The sequence below is a fragment of the Geotrypetes seraphini genome, chromosome 19, assembly GCF_902459505.1.
Source record: "Geotrypetes seraphini chromosome 19, aGeoSer1.1, whole genome shotgun sequence".
Lineage (NCBI taxonomy): Eukaryota > Metazoa > Chordata > Amphibia > Gymnophiona > Dermophiidae > Geotrypetes > Geotrypetes seraphini.
Window position 1 is genome coordinate 38,410,266 of NC_047102.1, and position 20,238 is coordinate 38,430,503.

At 41.1% G+C, this 20,238-nt stretch overlaps 1 protein-coding gene across 4 annotated transcripts; it reads right to left on the reverse strand.

Annotated features, from left to right (window-relative positions):
• Positions 1-1,987: 1,987 nt before the first annotated feature.
• Positions 1,988-20,223, reverse strand: TMEM138 (transmembrane protein 138). Of its 4 annotated transcripts, none has more exons than XM_033927996.1 (6): positions 20,165-20,223; positions 19,791-19,873; positions 17,140-17,321; positions 16,298-16,469; positions 4,565-4,640; positions 1,988-2,467 (listed from the first exon to the last, which is right to left on the reverse strand). In XM_033927996.1, exons 3-6 carry the CDS (start codon positions 17,265-17,267, stop codon positions 2,355-2,357), a joined length of 489 nt encoding a protein of 162 aa, XP_033783887.1. In that variant the 5' UTR covers positions 17,268-17,321; positions 19,791-19,873; positions 20,165-20,223; the 3' UTR covers positions 1,988-2,354. The 4 variants fall into 4 exon arrangements, with proteins under 4 accessions (XP_033783887.1, XP_033783886.1, XP_033783888.1 ...); XM_033927995.1 differs by lacking the exon at positions 20,165-20,223 and adding an exon at positions 19,978-20,044; XM_033927997.1 differs by lacking the exon at positions 20,165-20,223 and adding an exon at positions 19,978-19,995 and having other exon boundaries at positions 19,812-19,873.
• Positions 20,224-20,238: the final 15 nt, after the last annotated feature.

A 20,238-nucleotide genomic window follows, 5' to 3' on the forward strand; every position in this document is an offset into this window, starting at 1 on the left:
AGTGACCACTCATGCGGCGCTAATTGTCTGCTCAGTCTGTCCACCTGTGTTTTCCTTTCCTGGTATGTAGACTGCCATGAGAGTGGAATGGAGCCATAGCGCTATGTCCCAAATTCGAAGAGCTTCATGACAAAGGTGGCACGAGCCCATGCCGCCTTGTTTGTTTATATAAAACATCATGACTTGATTTTCTGTGCGTATGCGGATGACCTGGTTGCACAGACAATTTTGAAAAGGTCGGAGAGCAAGCTCCACTGCCTTGAGCTCTAGAAAATTTATGCTGTGGCGCCAAAGGGACGAGGTCCATAATCCCTGCGTCAAGGAAGTGTTGAGATGGGCTCCCCATCCAAGTTTGGAAGCATCTGTTGTGATGGTGAGCATTGGAGAAGCAAGGGAAAAGGGCTTTCCCATGAGTAAATTTGACAGGACTAAGTCTTGAAATAGAGATGGAAGAATAAGTATTTGAGTGGAGAGAGGTTGAGAGTACTGGTTCCACCTCTCCCTGAGATACCACTGTAGAGGGTGCATGTGTAATCGTGCATGTGGGACTATATGAACCGAAGCTGCCATATGACCTAACAATATCAGAAGGGTCTGCGCTGTGACCATTTGAAAAGGAAGATGTTGAAGCATCTAGATGGTCAGTGCTCTTGGTAGGGGGGAGATACACCATGGTGGTACTGGTGTCGACGTTGCCCCAATACAGTTGACGCTGAGAAGGTGTTAGAACAGATTTCTCCATGTGGATGAGAAACCTGAGCTTTAGAAGAAGGGCTGAAGTCTGATACAAGGTGTGGACATTTTCCTCTCTGGATGAACTCAAAATGAGCCAATTGTCTCAAGTACGGGAAGATGCTGAGTCCTTCCTTCCTGAAATGAGCAACAATGGTTACCATGCACTTGGTGAACACTTGTGGTGCTGAGGACACTTCGAATGGAAGGACTCGGTATTGATAATGGATGTTGCCAAGGAGAAAACGAAGGTACTGTTTTTATGAGGGATGTATCAGGATATAGAGGTAGGCATCGCTGAGATCTAGAGAAGAGAGCCAGTGGTTGTGTTCCAGAAGAGTTGTTATAGTAGGGATCGAAATCATTCTGAAACGCTCCCTCTTGACAAATTTGTTGAGAGCTCTGAGATTTAGAATAGGCCAGTGACCTCCTGTCTTCTTGGGAATCAGAAAATAATTTGAGTAAAATCCCTTTCCCTCTTGGTGTCTGGGAACAAGTTCAAGCTCTATAGCTTTGATTGCGAGCAGACGTTGAACGTCTTGTTGCAACAATAGAAGTTGTTCCGCAGGAAGATGGTGTTGCTTGTGAGGTTTGGCTAGAGGCAACTTTTGTAACCCGTTCGAATTATACTCAGCACCTACGAATCGGTGGTGATGGATGTCCATGCCTTGTAAAAATACTGTAGCCTGCCTCCCACAGGTATGTCTGATTGTGGGGGCTAGTCAAAACTGCTGCAAAGGTTTCTGTGATACAGCAGGAGTTGATTTCTGTCCCTTTTTATCTCTAGGTCCCTTGTAAGCATTCTGTGGTTTACCAGGTCTGTACTGTTTATTTGAAGAGTATTGCTTGGACTGGTTGTTGTTGTAAGGACGTTTAGAAGGATAGGACTTTCTTTTTAAAGGACTTTCTTTGAGAATAGTAAGGCAACTTTGCCTTTTACTTGGTAGCACTCCTATTCAAGGAAACTCCAGTTACCGCTCGGCTGGTCTGGGCTGAGGTTCAGGGTTCTGCCTTTCGCTGACCCCGCACCCAACAAGAAGCAACTCTGCTGTCTTTCTCTAGCTCTACCTGCTAGCACAGGGACATAACCCTATCATTGGACTAGTCTGGCATGACATAGATTTATTTAAAAAATGGCCTGATAGCAGAATGTACAATCTTCTCAATCTGAGGACAGATGGACTAGGGAGGAAGCTAAAAAGAAATCAATATCTTTGATCTGGCAATGAAATAAATCTATCACTGAAGTTAAGAGGACTTTTTATAAAAAGAAATGCATTTATTTGCTATTTCTGTAATTAGTGTACACAATTTCTATATCAAATGCTTACATATTACATTAAAATGTCATGTGCATGATTACACTTTACAAACATTCATACTCATCAACTTTGCAAACTTCTTTAAGCTCAAGATTCTCAACTATAAACAATTAAGAGAAAACACTTATGGAAACAGAGTCTTTTGAAAACAGAGCTGCTTACTGTGAATAATAAATATATGGAAGAAGCTTGTTATTTAAAAGTCCATTCAGAACAGTTGTTTAAAAGACTTGACCAGGCTGTACTGGCAGAGCTGGTGACATTATCAGGGTCCTGTGTCATTTTATGAGCCTTGAATTGTCAGCTTCGAACACGAGAAAACTCTTTGCGCAGCCACAGCGAGTCTTCATAAAAGTGTGGGTCCCCAAGGCACACTGCTGTCCTCTTATAGAAGTAATAGTATAACACAGCCACTGGAAAGCAAAAAGAGAATTAAAACATCAGAAGAACATTAAGCTATAATATTTTCACCTCCATGTCTGCTCTGGTTCATGTCACTCTGGTTTGTTTGTTTGTTTTTTTGCAGTGTGCACAACTGAATTATAATACATAATATAGTATAGCTGCTGGCAGACCAGAATAACAATACAACATGCTACTAATTATAACTATAGCAACCCTGACCCTGTTTTCTTACCAACTTGAAGATGATTCTTTCATCCCCGAAGACCCCAATTCACATCCCAAACTGGCCTTCAGGTCTTCCTATTCTTGGTTATAACCAGAAAAGCCCTAGTTTCTGGTTAAAACTGAATCTCAACCCTCCTCACCCCCCAAATGGTCTGTCCAGGGGCTTCCAACAATGTGATCAGAGCAGGGGGGGGGGGGGGAATCGCTCAAGGAGCCACTGGCTCAGCAGTGAGAAAACTATTGCCTTAAACATAAGACCACTAGGTCAATATACATCTTACTCTTGAGACATTGAGGAGTATAAATCACCTCATAATGGAAGATTAGGTTTATACCTTCAATAATCTTCTGTTACGTATGGAATCCAGAAGAGATGTAACAGAATGGAAGATTAGGTTTATAACTTCAATAATCTTCTCTCTGTTAGTCCCTGGAGGATTCCATACGATCCATCTTCTCCGTCTTCACTCAGTTGGAGTAGCCTGCTCCTTTCTTCCTCGGTCACTTTCATTACAGGTTTGAAGTTTTTCCAGCCAGTTGGCACATCTTGTAGGGGAGTTTCAGCGAGTATATACATTACCAAAGGCCTTTTTTGGGTTGCTTGCTGCACACAGCAGGTTAGTACTGCATTGTTCATCAATCTTCCATTCATTCTCCATATATACCCACTCCCTTGGTACACTGATCTCTTCCCATGGTTTTCAATATTGCCTCTATGCTGAGGAATCCCATAGCTATTTCTCCAAACCAGATATCTCTACAGGAATCCAGGCCCGAGTCTCAGCCTGCATAGAACAAACTGTCCGAGTTATAGACTATGCAGTCTCTAACAGTATTTAAATCCATGTTAAATCCCACTTTTTATGTCCATTCTATCAATCAATCATTCTCTCTGCATGAAACTCCCCTACCCTATATGTCTTGCCCATCTGTCCAAATTAGATTGTAAGCTCTTTTGAGCAGGGACCATCTATTGCAGGGGTGCCCACACTTTTTTGGCTTGCGAGCTACTTCGGGCTATTGCGGTTTAGTAAAAGGGGGCCATAGTGCAAAATAAGACAGCAGATATAAATTCTAAAAACAGACACATTTTGATCACTAAATTGAAAATAAAATCATTTTTCCTACCTTCATTGTCTGGTGATTTCATGAGTCTCCGGTTGCACTTCCTTCTGACTGTGCATCCAATATTTCTTCGCTTCTTTCTGCCTCCTGCATGCTTCCTCTCCTCCAAACCTCATTTCATTCCCAACCAACATCTTTGTCCCTCCATGAGTCCAACTTTTTCTTCCTCTCTCCCTGCCTGCCCCCGACACACTCCATTCCCTCCCCCAACTTTTTCTTCCTCTCTCCCTGCCCCCTCCCCTTTCTTTCTTTCTCTTTCCCTGCCACCGCTGCCAATTTAGCTGATGTTGCACACCCTGCTTCCCCAACGCCACAATAGGCCAGGCGCATGCAATCACTGCAAAAGCACCAAGTCCACCAGCCTTCCTCCCCTCCCCCCCCCCCCCGACATCAATTCTGACATCAGAGAGGAAGTTCCAGGCCAGCCAGGTAGCGATTGGCTAGCCCAGAACTTCCTCTCTGACATCAGAATTGAGATCAGGAGGGGGTGGGGGGAAGGCTTGTGGGCCCGGCACTTGTGCAGTCACTTTACGCACCTGGCCTGTTGGGTTAGCATCGGGGAAGCAGGGAGAACACAAAGGCAATGTGAGTCAATCGCAGATCGACTCACGTTGCCTTTGTGATCTACTGGTAGATTGCGATTGACCTTTTGGGCACCTCTGATCTACTGCATGTTAAATGTGCAACATTGTATAAGCTTTTTAGTGCTATAGAAATGATGAAAAGTATTAGTAATTCCATTAAGGCCTCCTTACCCAGTCTTTGGAACACAAAAAGAGCCAGAAGCCCATCAGTCCAGATGAAAAGACTGTTGCTTTTCCAACGCAAGTTCTGAAAAGGCAAGGCAAGGATGAGCATTGGGTAGGGAAGGAATTTCAAGAACAGTAAGATTAATCAGATAAGCAGCTTTCATTAAGAACAAGAAGAATTAATTCACTGCATACACTTCACAGAATATACATCCATGAAAGAGTGATCCATTCTTTCCTGGGCAACAGTCAGACACTGTAAGCCCCATCCCATCTACAACAATAGATATATAGTTAGGGGGAAATTCTACAACTTTGCATATCCATTTAGTTGCCCCAAGGCTGCATGGTGGAAGCCTATTCTATAACAGCATCTGGGTGCAAAGGATCCTGAATAATAAAATAGCAGTGTAACTCCATATTGGCTTGCTTAACATTTACACTTGCACACACATACACAGTTTTACTAGCCATAGACCTGGCATAATTGTGTGTGGGCATAGAAATATGACAGGGATGCTCAAAACTTCCAGTCTTCTGTAAGCTATACTCGTAATTAGGAGCGCCACTCATGTTCTGACTGTATAAGCCCCTTGCATTTATGCACATGCTGTTGTAGAATAGCCACCATGCTGGATAATTGTATTACATGGTCAAGCCACATTATTATGACCACCGCCTACCTCTGACATAAAGGACACAAAGCCAATGAACAAATGCATATGTTGCGTGCAGACTTTGTGGATATATATAAGGTAGGATGGGCTATCATGGGGAAAAAGCGCAATTTATCAAACAATGAAAAAGGCATGATCATAGGCTACTAGGTCAAGGGTGGCAACATTATGGAAACAGGGGAGTTTGTGAACTGTTTATAGGCTGCTGGTAATTGGTAGCAGTAGGACAATTGGGAATGCCAATTGGTAGAAAGGTCCTACCAATTGTCGATCCTACGAATTGTCTTCCTACTAAATATACCATGAGTGGTGAATGGAACCTTTTCAATAACCCGATGTAATAACTGTGGGGCAGAACAAGCCATCAATACAAGAGGTGAATGTCAGTTCTATAAGTTGGTGAAGGCCAATCGGCACGTTACCATGGAGCAACTCACCATCCAAATGGACCAGAGGGCTTCCAGATGTGTGTCTAAAACGAATATGCAGCAAACCTTATTGCAAATGGGGTTCTGAAGCAGACAGCTGGTGATTGCACCCATGCTCAGGAGGGTTCATCGCTAAAAATGGCGAGTACTGACATTGGACTTGCACCAACTAGCAGAGTCATATTTTAAGCTCCATCGAATGGATGGATTTTGGTGTGTCAGGCTTGAAACCACTCAGCACAAACACCCAGCAACCATTGTTGGATGTACACAAGCTGGTGGCAGCAGCGTTATGGTCCAAGGAATGTTTTCTTGCTATGGTCTAGGTCCCTTGATACCTCTGGAAGGCACTCTCAACTGTAATGGGTATCTCTTCATCCTTACCGATCAAGTACAACCATATATGTTGACCTATGGCCAATGGGATATTTCAACAGGACAATGTGACATGTCATACCACCAGAATTGTTTGCGAATGGTTCACAGAGCATGAACAAAACTTCCAGCTATTTCCCTGGCCTATGAATTCCCCAGACCTTCACCCAATTGATCACATTTGGGACCACCTCGATTGACATGTTTGACTGGATCCACCACTATCCAGCATCTTACTGAATATGACAGGGTGTATATTCTGTCTCCAGCCAGCAGAGGGAAGTCTCGGTATCAGAAGAAGGAGCTCATTTGCATAAACACCTGGGAGCTCTCTACTCACCCTGAGTGGGAAAGAGATGTGAAAACAAGAGTTCCAGAGCAAGAGCTCCTTTGGGAGCTTAGGCAACCATCAAGTGGAGGAATGCTGGTGAAAACTTAACCCTTGGTAAGCCTAACCTTGACTGGCCTGCCAGGTAGAGCTTGGCATGATCTGAGAATGCTCAAGCTTGACAAACGGCAGAGGGCCCAGTGGAGAGTGTCTGATGGACCGGAAGAGTCCTCTCAGGAAGTGAAAATTGAGTAACAGAGTCCTCTGGGAGTGACCGGTGACAGGAGGGTCCGTGGGAGACCAGTGTACCAGTGGAAGCCTGGCTGGAGATGACTGGTGGAAGAAGTGACCAGAAGACCCAGAGGGAAGCAGCCAGAGGAGTGCGAAGCCCTAGGCTGATGGTGACTGGTGAGTGACCGGCGGGACCAGTGGCAACCAGCAGAGACTAATAATGGTATCGGAAATAGCCAGAAGACTCAGAGGAAAGCCACCAGAGATCATTGAAAAATGGTGACTGAAGAGTGACTGGTGGCAACCAGCAGAGAGACTGGTAATGGTACTGGAAGCAGCCAGAAGACCCAGAAGTCCAGGGAGGGTTAAAGAAGACCCGGTGGCAGCAGAGGGATCGTTGGAGACTGGAACGATCTCTGGTGGCCAGACTGACCAGGAAGTGTGTTGGAGGAGCCTGGTTATGTTTTAGAAGAGCTCGGAAGTGAAGTGTAGAGTGAAGTGTGTCCGGAAGAATCTGGTGATAGAGAAAAAGAAGACCAGAAGTGCCTGGTGGTGATGGAGTGACAGTAGGTGACCGCTTGGCCCATTCACACTGAGTCACTCCCATGACATGTGGCTGTCATCCGTGCTGCCAGAGGCGGTTATTCTGTATAATAGCAGGTGGTCATAATAAATGTGACTCAACTGTGTATGTGCACAAAAAGATGCATAAATGTGAGCATCCAGGTTATAGAATTGCCCTCTAGTAATCTTATCCCATGCAAAACAGCAGGCACACTCTTACTATCCCACACTGACTAACTGCCAAACAAGACAACCTGATCTCAAACTCAGCTAGAGATACTGTACATTCACTTGCAAACATAATCCCTAGATTTAGCAATATATTCATGTGTATCCACAAAAAGGTGGTATACAAGTTCCCTTTAAGCTGACAAGCACTGCTTATTCTGTCCCTTCCAAATCAAAGTGAAAATACATAGAAAGTAATAGAGATTATTATCTAATCTTCAAATAAGATAAACATCTAAAGAAGATGTTAATAAAATGCAAAGTTAAAAAAATATAAAATGACTAGATAAAATACTTTTATGAAATACAAATCTTCATCCCACCATACAGCATGTCACAAATACACATTATAATTGTTGCAAGTGGACTATGTTTTTCCGAAAGGCATACATCAAGGGACTTTGCTTGGAGGAGGCCCTGCCATAGGCAGAAGTGCTGTGAATTCTACCTCTGAAGTGTGAAATCAGTGGGAGAAGATCAACTGAACTGTGAGTTTATTTCTTTCTTTCTTTTAAGTTTTGTATTAAGGAACCACAGAGTTCAGCCTGGTAACATTATAGACTACAGATCCAATGAGTTTCTCTGCCTGGGATCCACTGGAGGAAGCCAGGACAGAATGGTATAAGTGGAAATGAAAATAGAGGACTATGGGATAAAATTGGAAACAAGAAGCCAAATTTGGATAAGACAGTGGGAGTCTATGATTTAAAATGGAAAATTTGGAAAATGCTGTCAGACAACATAACCTCAGACTGATTAACTTTCCCGAGGCATTTCCAGTTAATGCTCAAGAGATGTTCAAAAACGTTATCAATTCCAGAAGCTTCAACTCCTCTTTCAAAAATGTATTACCTTCCAGAAAAGCAAAACTAGTCTGCTTCTAACCAGCAAGTGGTACCCACTAATAGCCTGGACCTAATTTCCTTGAGAGGTCTAATACAGTTTGTGAACAGGGGTAGGATGAAATTGGTAGGAAGACCATTCATAGGGTACGACAACTGGTAGGATCTTCCTATCAACTGGCACAACTAATTGTCCTGCCGCTACCACAGGAGCACAGCCGACTCCACACACACCCCCAACATCACCACTGACAATACCCTCTCAGAATGGCCCCTCTCGACACCCCACATACCCCGACAAAACCCTCTCATGTGCTTAGGCCAGCTCCACAGCTACCACCACCTCTCTGACATTCCCATACTTCCCGTACCTTTCGCAGAAACATCAGAAGAAGGGATGCCCACTCCCTACTACTGATAGGGCTGCCTCTTCAGAATGGTGGCCGTGCATCTTGGGATGCACTGGGAGGGGGCTAAGGCTCTGATTGACTTAGCCTTCCCTGTGACATCAGAGGGAAAACTAAATCAGGGCCTTAGGCCCCTCCCAGTGCATCCCAAGATGCACTGGGAGGGGGAAAGGCCACCAATCTGAAGAGGCAGCTCTATCAGTAGGAGGGAGTATGAATCTCTCCTGCTGATGTTTCAGCAAAGGTACGGGGCAGGGTGTCGGGAGGGAAGGCTATCCTTAGAGAGGGTTTGTTGGGGTGTGGAGGGGTGTGAGCCAGCAAGGAGTCAACCTACGCAAACTGCCCATGAGAGGGAAAGGTACAGGGGATATGTGGGGATGTCAGAGGGGGCTCTCCTTAGAGGTGGGGATGTCGGGGAGGGGGGAGTGTCGGGAGAGGAACTATGGAGGTGTGGAATAGGCCTATGCCATTGGTAGCAGCAATTGGTAGCGGTAGGGCAAATGGGGATGCCAATTGGTAGAAAGGTCCTACCAATTGTCGTATCCTACAAATTGTCTTCCTACTAATTTTATTCTACCAATTGTTGGGATCCCTACAGAGACACTGGTTCAATTTGCTGTAGATTCTGACAGACTGGTTGCGTAAACTGTTTTTAAGCATAAAGATATATCATTTATGTCCTGTAAAGTGTGGATTTATCTGGATGTATCGAGAACAACCCAGAACAGATGAAGACAGTTTTTACTTTTAAGACCTCAGGTGGTACAGTTAGGGGCATTTTATGTTCTTAGATTTCCTTGCAAATGTGTGGTTACCTATCAGGGGGTCCGACATGCTTTTTTGACCTAAAGCAATTGTCTAATTTTCTTGTTGGCAAAGAGATTGCAGCTTCAAGCACTCCTCAAAGTCTATCTTCTTAGTTTGCTCAATGAATAGATATTGGATCAACTCCAGGCATTATCTTTTTTTTTTCCGGAATTTTTTTTCTTCTTCTTAGTATATCTCTGTTTTTCCTTGCTCGCTCTCTCCCTCTTATTGTGGACTAACAATAATGTAATTTTGGATAGATTTCCTTTTCATGGTATAATGTGTTGTGTATTATGCCACTTTCTTTTATGTTTTTTTCTTTCTATATTGTTAATTTTCTCTAAATGACTTTTCCTGTCATACAGTATAAATTTAAATTAAGCATAAATGAAAAAAATTTAAAAAAGGAAAATAAGGACAGTGAAATCAAAATAATGGATTTGAAAATAAGTACCCCACTTGGGAGCACAAATTCCTCAGCAAGGCCTATATCAGATGACTCAAAAAAATAAAGAAAATTAGAACAATGCCTCAAAAGCATAACTAAGATGCTAACAGGAGAAAAGTACTGCATGATAGTAAAAGGGAACAAAAAAACCCCCAACCATACAAAAAGGAGTAATTTGTATAAAAAAACCATCATTTTGGAGGTGAGCCCAGTGGCACGCCTTTAACAGGCTTCATGGAAAGGCAAAGGCTGAGATGGTCCCATTAAATGTACCGTACAGGTGCTGGGGAGCAACTTAAAAGCTTTAAGCATAAAGTTGGAGAAGCTTCCCTTGTGGGCTTTATTAGCAATATTACACATGTTGTTTGTCCTCGAAGAAAAGTATTTTACCTGATCATTTGAGTTGTATTTCTATTATTCTATTTATTATGTATTTTATTTTATACATGGAATGTTGTAGTCTTTCGTTACATATCTTATTTGGGGATTAGATAATTGTCCTACAAACTCAGATATAAAGACCACAAAAATCTTACAGTTAGAATTCAATAAGGCCCAGTCTTTCATTAAATACTAAGCAACACAGAATATTTTTACATCTGACTCACTTAATAAAAAGGAGGAATAAAAGACCTCAGAAACCTTTTTGACTGACCAAGAATTATGTCTGTCCTTAATTAGTGTCAAATATCATCAGTCTTAAAAAGCAAGTTGGAGGATATTTTATTTAATGTCACTGTGACAAAATATGTGGTGACCTAATCATCACACAAATTTATTGAGAGCTGAAAGAATTGTGAAAATCTACTTATCTTTCCATAACCCAATAGGATCACCGTTTCACCATAGTCAGTGGCTTCCTCAGGGGTATTCATGCTACTTAGCTCTATTATCTGCAAAATGAGAATTTTATATTAGAACATCTCTACAGAATTACCACAACTTGATCAATAAATTTATGTTCAATTTAATATTACACAGAGCTGCTTTTAGTTACAGACATGCTGATAACTAAAATGGTGCTGGTAGTTATAGAAGACTGGATGATATCCTACAAGTTACAACTTAACACAGAAAAAATCAGGATCTTATTGATGGAAAAAGATAAATTATCCACCTTAACCAATATAGAGGTAAACTCTGTTATTTAGCCACTGATCCCTTTGCTAAAGCAACTAGGGGTGATTATAGATAGATGTTGTACTTTTCAATTACAGAACAAAATTATTCAGAAATCCTTCATAGTAATGCAAAACTTGCAAAGTATTCCAAAATTTTTTTTGAAAGTGCACAATTCCATCTTCTGGTTCAGTCCCCAGATTTGGGTTCGTTAGATTACTATAACATCCTGTACCAACCATGCCCCCCAAGGTAATGATAAAACAGCTACAGACCATATAAAACACAGCTCTCAGACTGATCTTTTCTCTGTGCAAACATGACCATATATCCTTTACCTGCTTAGAAATACACTGGCTTCCAATGAAGGCACAAATTTTGTTCAAATTTTACCGTCTGCTATTTAAAGTCCTGAATGGTTTTTTCTCCAGCCTACCTGAATGAGTGTTTTGGCCTGAAAAACATGGCCAGATCAAGGAGAGTCCAGAACCCATTTACCTATGCTTCAATTAAAGACATCAAATGAAAAAGAATGTTGGAGGGTCTATTGTCATTTCAGGCAGCATTACTAGAATTCTACCTGTAGTATCAGATTATAGAACTTTCTGAAAGGAAATAAAATCCTTGTTGTTCAGGAACTATGTCAGGAAGTGTTAATGCTGCTCTTATAATATGTACTAAATTGTGATATTGCTGGGACTGACCAGTTTATCTCTTATTGTAATCCGCCTAGAATTGCAAGATTAAGGCAGACTAGAAGTCAATAAATGTAATGTAGTTATATATTACATTACATTACATTAGGGATTTCTATTCCGCCATTACCTTGCAGTTCAAGGCGGATTACAAAAGAATTATCCAAGATGTATTACAACAAGAACTTACAAAAAAAAAAAAAAAAATTGGTCATTTTCAAAAAGAGTAAGAAATGGGTAAGGTTATTTGTTTGGGGTAGTTGGCTTTAGTGAGAGGTGGAGTTTGAGACTTGCGGTATTATTTCTTTTTTCAGAGTTTTCTTGAAGAGTATAGTCTTTATTTCTTTTCTAAAAGTCTTGTAGTCGAGGGATGCCGTCAGTAGATTGGCGATTTGGTTGTCTAGTTTGGCTGCTTGAGTGGCCAGGAGGCCATCATATCATTTTTTCCGTTTGACCTCCTTAATTGGGGGGTATGAGAATGGGGTGTGAGTTTTCCTATGTCTGGTTGTGGTGTTGTGGATGAGGCGGTTATTCAGGTAGTTTGGACTGTCTCTGTATAAAGTCTTAAATATTAGGCAGTAGAATTTAAATTGTATTCTTGCTGGGATCGGAAGCCAGTGCGATTGGAGATATGCTTCTGTAATGTGATCATGTTTCTTTAATGAGTAGATGAGTCTTAGTGCTGTGTTTTGGATAGTTTGTAGTTGTTTTGTTATGGTTGTAGGGCATGGGAGGTAGAGGATATTACAGTAGTCAAGTAGGCCTAGTATTAAGGACTGAACTATGAGCTGGAATTGAGTTTTCTCGAAGAATTTCCAAACTTGTCTTAAGTTTCTCATGACTAAGAATGACTTTTGTATGTTTTATTGATTTGCGGTTGCATGGTGCAGCATCTGTCGATAGTCATTCCTAGCAGTTTTAGGGTGGTTTGTATGGGGTAGTTGATTGCGTTGATTTCAATGTTGGTTATGGTTGGTATTTTGTTGTTTTCTAGGAGGATGAATTTCGTTTTATCTGGGTTCAATTTCAGTTTGTGATCTTTATTCCAGGTTGCTATTGATTTTAGTGTTTGGTATACTGTGTTCGTCATGGAGAGTTCAGGTTGATCGAAGGGTATGAGAATGGTAATGTCATTGGCATAGCTGTAGGAGGTTATGCCTTGTTTGTGAGAGCTGAGGGAGGCTGTATAGAGATTGAAGAGAGTCGGGGATAGAGGGGATCCTTGGGGAACTCCGCAGGGGTTTGACCAAGGTTCAGATTTAAAAAAAACTCTAGAGCACAGGCACAGCTACTATCAATGACTTCCTGTTGCTGACAACAACTGCAGATGTCACCCAAAAGGGTAATTAGGAATCTCCATATCCTACTGGATATGAAAATACAAGGCAGAAAGTCTATATTGATTAGAAACATACAGTCCAGTCTGTTGAACTGTTTGTTCCGTAGAGTTCTAAGGCATTTAACCTGTATATCCAATGTTAACTCTTGCTATTGTAATCACTTCATGCGATTGCCACCTCTATTGTGAACTGGATCAATATTTCAGACTATCTAATTCATGAGACTGAGCATCACAATGCACAACTAGCAGTTCATTGGTCCTGTGTCTATTCAGATTAGATGTATGTTCAGCCATCCTAGGTCTTAAGCATCTCAACATTAATCCTATATAGTTTTAGATGTAGGCTAACGTATATGATGTATTCAGTTTTACAGTTCAAAATATGCTCTTCATTGAAAAATTTTTAATATAAATTCCAAGTAACAAGCACTTGTACAGGACCCTACAGAAATTAATTAATCAATGAAGACCAAATACAGTAATCTATCACTTAATGTAAGAAATATTTCCTGGAATCTGATAGAGAATGACACGGGGAGCGATCCCCGCAGGGAGCCGCGGCGTGGCTGCGGTTTGTCTGCGGGTTATGGAGACTCCATAGCCAAATCGCCGCAGACACGGGGACAAAAGTTTTCACCGCCCGCAAAAACGGTGAAATGATTTGTCCCCGCAGGCAAATGTACCCCCTTCTATGTACCGCTATTTACCTTGGCCATGATTTTCCCAGCAAAAGTCTTGCTGCTACATTTTACACTTATTGAATTTGTTGAATCAAATACTTTGGTAATCCCAACAGGACAGAGAGAACAAATGAAACAATTATATTGGTTATCACTTGAAAAGAAAGATATGGTTTTAATCCAGTACAATTTCCCATAGACATTTTTTTTTACAATACACTGAATCTGTATTGACATATCAAAATTTGGATCCAACCACATAACCAAATCTCTAACCCCACCCTCGGACGATGCTTTCCCCTTTCCCCCCTTACTTTCCCTCCCCTACAATCCTTTTCTTCTGTAACATTCCCCTCATACATTTGTAATTTGCTGAATGTCCAGCCTTATTTCGATGTGAACTGCCTAGAAGTCGACTGACTATGGCGATATAGAAAAATAAAGTTATTATTATTATTACTAAAGAGCTATTTCAATGTCAATTAATATTTTGGACTCTGGCCACTCCATTTATTACTGAGAGGTAATTCTGGTTATACCACTTTATGGAGATTCCTATATATGCTTCTGGGTGACATCGGAAGACATCAACAACAGGAAGTAATTGAAAGTTGTTGTGTACATGCATTGGTATTTTTTTTTTATAAAGTACCAGCACTATTTGACATGCTGACAGCTAAGACTAAAAGCAGCTCCATGTAATAGTAAGTTGAACATGAATTTATTGATCAAGTTATGGTAATTCTGCAGTGATGTTCTAATATAAGATTCTCCTTTTGCAAACAATAGAGGAAGCCACTGAGTAAGTTGAAACACTGGCCTGTTGAGTTATTAAAAAATAAGTGCATTTTCACAATTCTTTCAGCTCTCAATAAGAGTTTGATGTGTGATGTTTTAAAGTCACTTACCACAATTTTTGCACACACCAACACCAAGTTGGCAATGTTTTTTGAAGACTGATGAATGAGATTTGGAACTAATTAAGGCAGACAGGTTTTCCTAGGTCCTCCTTCATCCTTTTTTCTAAGAGAGTTGAATGTAAAAGTTATTCTGCATTGCTTATTGCTTAGTGTGATCCTTGAAACAAGGCCTCATGCTGCACCGAGTTTGCAAGGAGTTAAAACAGCGTCGCAGACTTTGTCCTGACTATCTCGGGAAGGGGTTGAATGCTTGAGTATTTGGAATGCCCTTGGTAGATAATTGTGCCAAAGTGTAAGTGTTTAGCTATTAGCGAAGTATGTTAAATTTATGTTATTTTCTACAATAAAGTGCAGATATTGAAGGTTCATTTAATAAAATACTGCTAGATCTTTTGCATAAAATGTCTTTTTATCAATGTATCATTGCTGATTGTGAAAACATAAATGTTACAGCTATAATACCAAGAAATTTTCTCCATTAAACAAAAACAATAACACATTTTAAGAAATAACTGAGCTTTCTGTAATCAGTGGCTTTGAGTGACCCCAGATGCATTTTAAAAAGAATTTTCAAAAATTCTTTTCTAAATCAAGTATAATCATATTCATTTTTCCAACTTTAAGTTTTTCTGGACAACCCTAGTGGACTTACACTAGTATTCTCTAATAGCAATTATACATGCAGTTGCCATTATAGAATTCATGCTTAATGCACACCTATTAGGTGACTTGTTCAGAATTACCCCCATACAGCTACGCAAGTTGAGCAGGGATTTCTGTCTGGTAGGTGCTACTAGGGACTGTGTGCCTTCTTCTGAGAGGGGGCAGCATTGCCCCAGGTTGCTTTTCTATGGATCTATTTCCCATTTCAGACTCCAGTGCTCTCAGGCCCAGATTCTGTAACTGGCACCATTGTTGGTGGCCCTGTGTCAATCATACAATGGCGCCGGGTACAAAATTGCACTTCCAGCAAAGGTAAGTGCCGGACTTTTAGGGCAAGGGTTACCAGGCTTACATGTCTGGAATGGTCTCTCGGAAGAGGTGATGAAGACAATGAGCATGGTGGGATCTCTTGGAGAGAGGAGGAGATGGTGGTTCCTGCGGATGGGCAGACTGGATGGGCCATTTGGCCTTTTATCTGCCATCATGTTTCTATATATATTTCTATTTAAAGACTCTACCTTATTGAATGTTAAGTATGAGATTACATAATTATCACCATGGATCTAGAGAGCTGTATTTTCACACACGTGTGCAACGCCTCTCTTTGTTTACTATCCAACTTAATGTAAGGAGCATAACTGTCTTTGTCTGTGATTTAGTCAAGATTACAGTGGCCTCTTCAACTTAAAGAACACAGCCTTCAACCTACTTTGTCTGAAAGCTAGAAAGAGCTCGTGTCTTGGTGATTAGAACAATGATCTAGGACCCAGAAAACCAGAATTCAAATCATGTTTCTTCCATTGACAATTATTGTGATCTTAGGCAAGTCATCCTCACTTATTGATTTAGACACCTATTTAAATTGTAAGCTCTTGTGGGAAGGGACTCATTATTTCTGTAAGATATTTGTTCCACAGTGCCCTGGTTTAGATAGCTGTATAAATGACAAAATAAATACCAAAACCCCTTTGCCCAGGTTCCCTACCATGACCCAGATGTGGAAAGCAATGCTCAGAGCCAGGTAGACAGCTGACAGGATGATGGTGCCTTTGAATTTATGGAACAGAAGACTGACCAGGCCAGCCTGGAACACGAAGGTGTTGAAAAACATGAGGAAGAGGATGATGACATTGAAGAGAATTGCGATGTCTTGAATACTGTAGAAACAAACCGAAGATGCCAACAAAATTATTCATAGGAAAGAGGAATAAGAGGAAAAACAGAGAAAAATGGGATACTTCAAAACCAGAAAAAAAAGAGTAGAACAGTCCATCAGAATTTCTGCACAAAAGGGGCAATAATCCTACTTTGGCCTTGCCACTTGTCTCTTCTGTCAGCATTGACAAGATATAGAAAACATTAAAACTGCTGACACAGACATGATGCATGACATGGAGGTCAAGGACAAATGGAAATGATGCATATGTAGAAAGTGGGTTTTAGGTACGAAGAGGTAAGGCAGTGATCCCCAATACACAGCCCCCAAAGTCCTCCATTGTGGCCCTCAAACAGTTGGCTGAAATGGTCTTCAAATCCTGTAAATGTGTCAATTTCAAACTTGCCCACTTGATATAGTAACTGCACACTATCTCTGAAGTGTGTTACTCAGGAATTTGCTACTGTTTACAATCCAAAATAAACTGAGTTTTTAATGGTTTAATACCCAGTCTGAACAAGCAGGTCAAGGCAGTTTACAAAATTACAGTAGTATGTGTAAGCCCTCAGAGCTTTCTCGTATTCACACTGAGGCCCTTTACATGAAAAAGCTTAGAGACCACTAGGATAAAACTATCGATGATATTTATGTACAGGAAGCACTACACTTACATAAAGAGGACGAGTTGAATGACAGGGGCCATACGCAGCAGCTCAGAGAAAGAGTTGACAAAAAGGTCGTAGATCAGCAGTAAGAACTGCAGTGACAGCACCAGCCTGTAATTACTTGTCTGCAGCATCCTTCCCCCTTGGACTGTGTCTAGATGCCAGTAAATAGGCCGCTCTCATCTCCCCTAAGCACAGAGAAAAGAAGGTAATCTTACTTCTGAAAAGAACAAACACAAATCCTCATCAAGGTAGTCTGGCCTACACTGGAAATAAGATTGGGCTGTTTTTCAAGGATGTGGTTAGAATAGAGAGGTGGAGCTATACTTTTCACATTGGAGAATTCATAGTTCAGAAACTGGAAGGAAAGCATGATTAGTAAGGAGATGGCAGAACTTTAGGGTTTGTACGTTTCATATTTTTAAAATAACTTTTGCTCAGAGCTAGTCTAGAAGAAATGTATAGAATAGCAGAGGTTATAACATCCTATTTGCCTCAAGGAGAACACTGGGCATTGTAGCACTACTATTTATAATGAATTTGGTGTGATCTCAAAGAAAAACAGGGATTTGTATTTCTCATACGATCACTGTAGTAGCTTTCTGAGACATGCAGCATGCACTATTTTAATGCCCTTTCTTATTTTACCCCCTCTTTTACGAACGCATAGCGTGGATTTTAGCGCCGGCAGCAGCGCTAACTGCTCCAAAGCTCATAGAATTCCTATCAGCGTTGGAGCAGTTACCGCCGCTGCCGGTGCTAGAACCCCGTGCCATGCTCGTAAAAGAGGGGGTTAATGTTGAAAAAAAGCACAAATAGAACATTTTATTTTCTAGTACATAAGACTCCAGTCCACAAACTACCTTAAAAAATACATAAAACAGACATAGGAGACAAACCCATTAGGTTACAGTTCAGGTATTTTGTAAATGACCACCCTGAGTAGTGTTTAAGAGAATAAAATGCTCATCAACTTTCAAATGTCTGTATTAAAAAAAGATACTAATAGGCAACTGTTCATACTTTTAAACGGTGTCCAGTATGTTTCTCAAAACCATCACTAACAGTCCTCAGTGACGCCACCAGGGACTCAATTTCATAGACCGTGGCTTTAAGTGTCCTCTCCTCATCGGACTCCTTTTGTACTATTTTTATTTATTTTTAAATAATTTAATTCATTAATAGTTAATGAGTACTTAGCTTAGTGGTCACAATGCATGTTTCGCTTAATAAGGCTTTTTCAAGGCAGTAATCCCTTCCTGCTTACAGCTCCTGTTCTAGACCCACAGTCATCATCCACATCCACTATTATCCCCCAGATGCACTAAAGCTAGCGATCAACGCTAAACCTGTTTTAACAGCTTTAGTGACGATCGCATTTGCCGACCCGATGCAGAAAACGGCTCGCCGCTTGGTTTTCTGCACGATCGCTCATTCCCCAATCTGACCATGCAAATAAGCCGATTAATATTAAAATGCCATTTTTGCTTATTCCATAACAAGATCAATTCACTGAAAGGCTGAAAATGGAAAAGAAAGGTGAAAAAATTGAAAAAAAAAACATCTTAATGTTTAGGAAAAAAATAAGATTTCAGAAGTCATAAATAGAGATGCTTCCATCCTTGAAACTGGTCCTATAGCCATCTCATTTGAGTTTGTTGGCTTTTTAATTTTCTATATATATATAGGACTATGTATATGATTGCACTTTCAGCACTTGAAGTTATCTAACCCCAGGGAGAAGTTCTGGTGAAATAATAAAGCAAGGATCTAAGTACAGAAAAAAACCCCAAAAGACCAAAAAAGCACCGTCTCTACTTCTACCCTGCTGCTACAACCGCCTTGGGGTTGAAAGTGAGTTAAATAATATTGGTGGGGCCTCTGCCCTTCCAAAAAACCTCCCACCCAAACTGTGGCTATGCTCTTGCTGTGTCCTCTATGATTCGGGTTCAATTACAGGATGGCAAGAGAGCCTTCAAAGCCATGAACATCTATATAAAAAATGTATGACTGTCCAGCTTTGGCTCATCTAATTGCCTCCTTTTTTAAATGTAGCTTATTTGCTTATTGTTGTATTTCTTTCTATTACTTTTCAAACATAAAAACTAAACAACAGCATACTAGAGACACTGCATTAAAAGGATAAGTAAAAGAGAAATGCTGGTTTAGTTTTTATGTTTGAAAAGTAATAGAAAGAAATACAACAATAAGCAAATAAGCAACATTTAAAAAAGGAGGCAATTAGATGAGCCAAAGCTGGACAGTCATACATTTTTATATATTTGTTCATGGCTTTGAAGGCTCTCTTGCCATCCTGTAATTGAACCCGAATAAGTGAGGTGTTGCGGTTGCTGTGGCTGTTTCCAGTTTGCTTCACTCTTTCATCTTCTGCATCCTTCTGAGGTTTAAAATAACTTTAGGATTACTACGTAGGTCAGGGCCGCAATCCAGTCGGGTTTTCAGGATTTCCCCAATGAATATGCATGAGATCTATTAGCATACAATGAAAGCAGTGCATGCAAATAGATCTCATGCATATTCATTGGGGAAATCCCGAAAACCCGACTGGACTGCGGCCCTCGAGGACCGACATCGGACACCCCTGACATAGGTTAAAATGCAAGGGGAACGAGCCTATTCTTTCCAAAGCAAGTTACCTGTTTCCCCAAAGCACGTACCACACATTTGGAAAAGAAAATGAAATGCAACAATGGGAAGAATACGACCGCTCTGCGCTTCCCTGTAAGAGAAATAGAGAACGCGCGTGAGAATCCCAGCCGGGTTTAATCTGTTCACACACTCCCTGCGGGATATTTGCAGCTCCTCCCCAAACACCCCATATACTTGAAAACGCTCCCCGGCGACAACCATCGCCTCTCCCGCCGTTCCAAGCCCCAAACAAAGCTTCACTCGCCTCGAAGCGCCATCTTCTGTCTCCATGGAAATGAACAACAGCGTTCTGACGTCACTTCCTGGAGACCGTCAGGCGCGTTTCCTGTGGTTGTCAAGGGAGCAAAAGAGCTGCCCTTACCTGCCTTGCACTCGTCTCTCTTAACCACCTATCAAATTCTTTTTTATTATTATTATTTTATGGCAGCCGCCAGC

What these genes read in the sequence shown, in the direction of transcription:
- TMEM138 (XM_033927996.1), bottom strand. Translation starts at nt 17,267, where the DNA reads ATGCTGCAGACAAGTAATTACAGGCTGGTGCTGTCACTGCAGTTCTTA. An exon ending in ATTCAACTCGTCCTCTTTAT is followed by an intron (nt 16,470 to 17,139) that starts GTAAGTGTAGTG and finishes TTGTTTCTACAG; the next exon opens with TATTCAAGACATCGCAATTC. An exon ending in TTTTGTGTTCCAAAGACTGG is followed by an intron (nt 2,468 to 4,564) that starts GTAAGGAGGCCT and finishes TTTGCTTTCCAG; the next exon opens with TGGCTGTGTTATACTATTAC.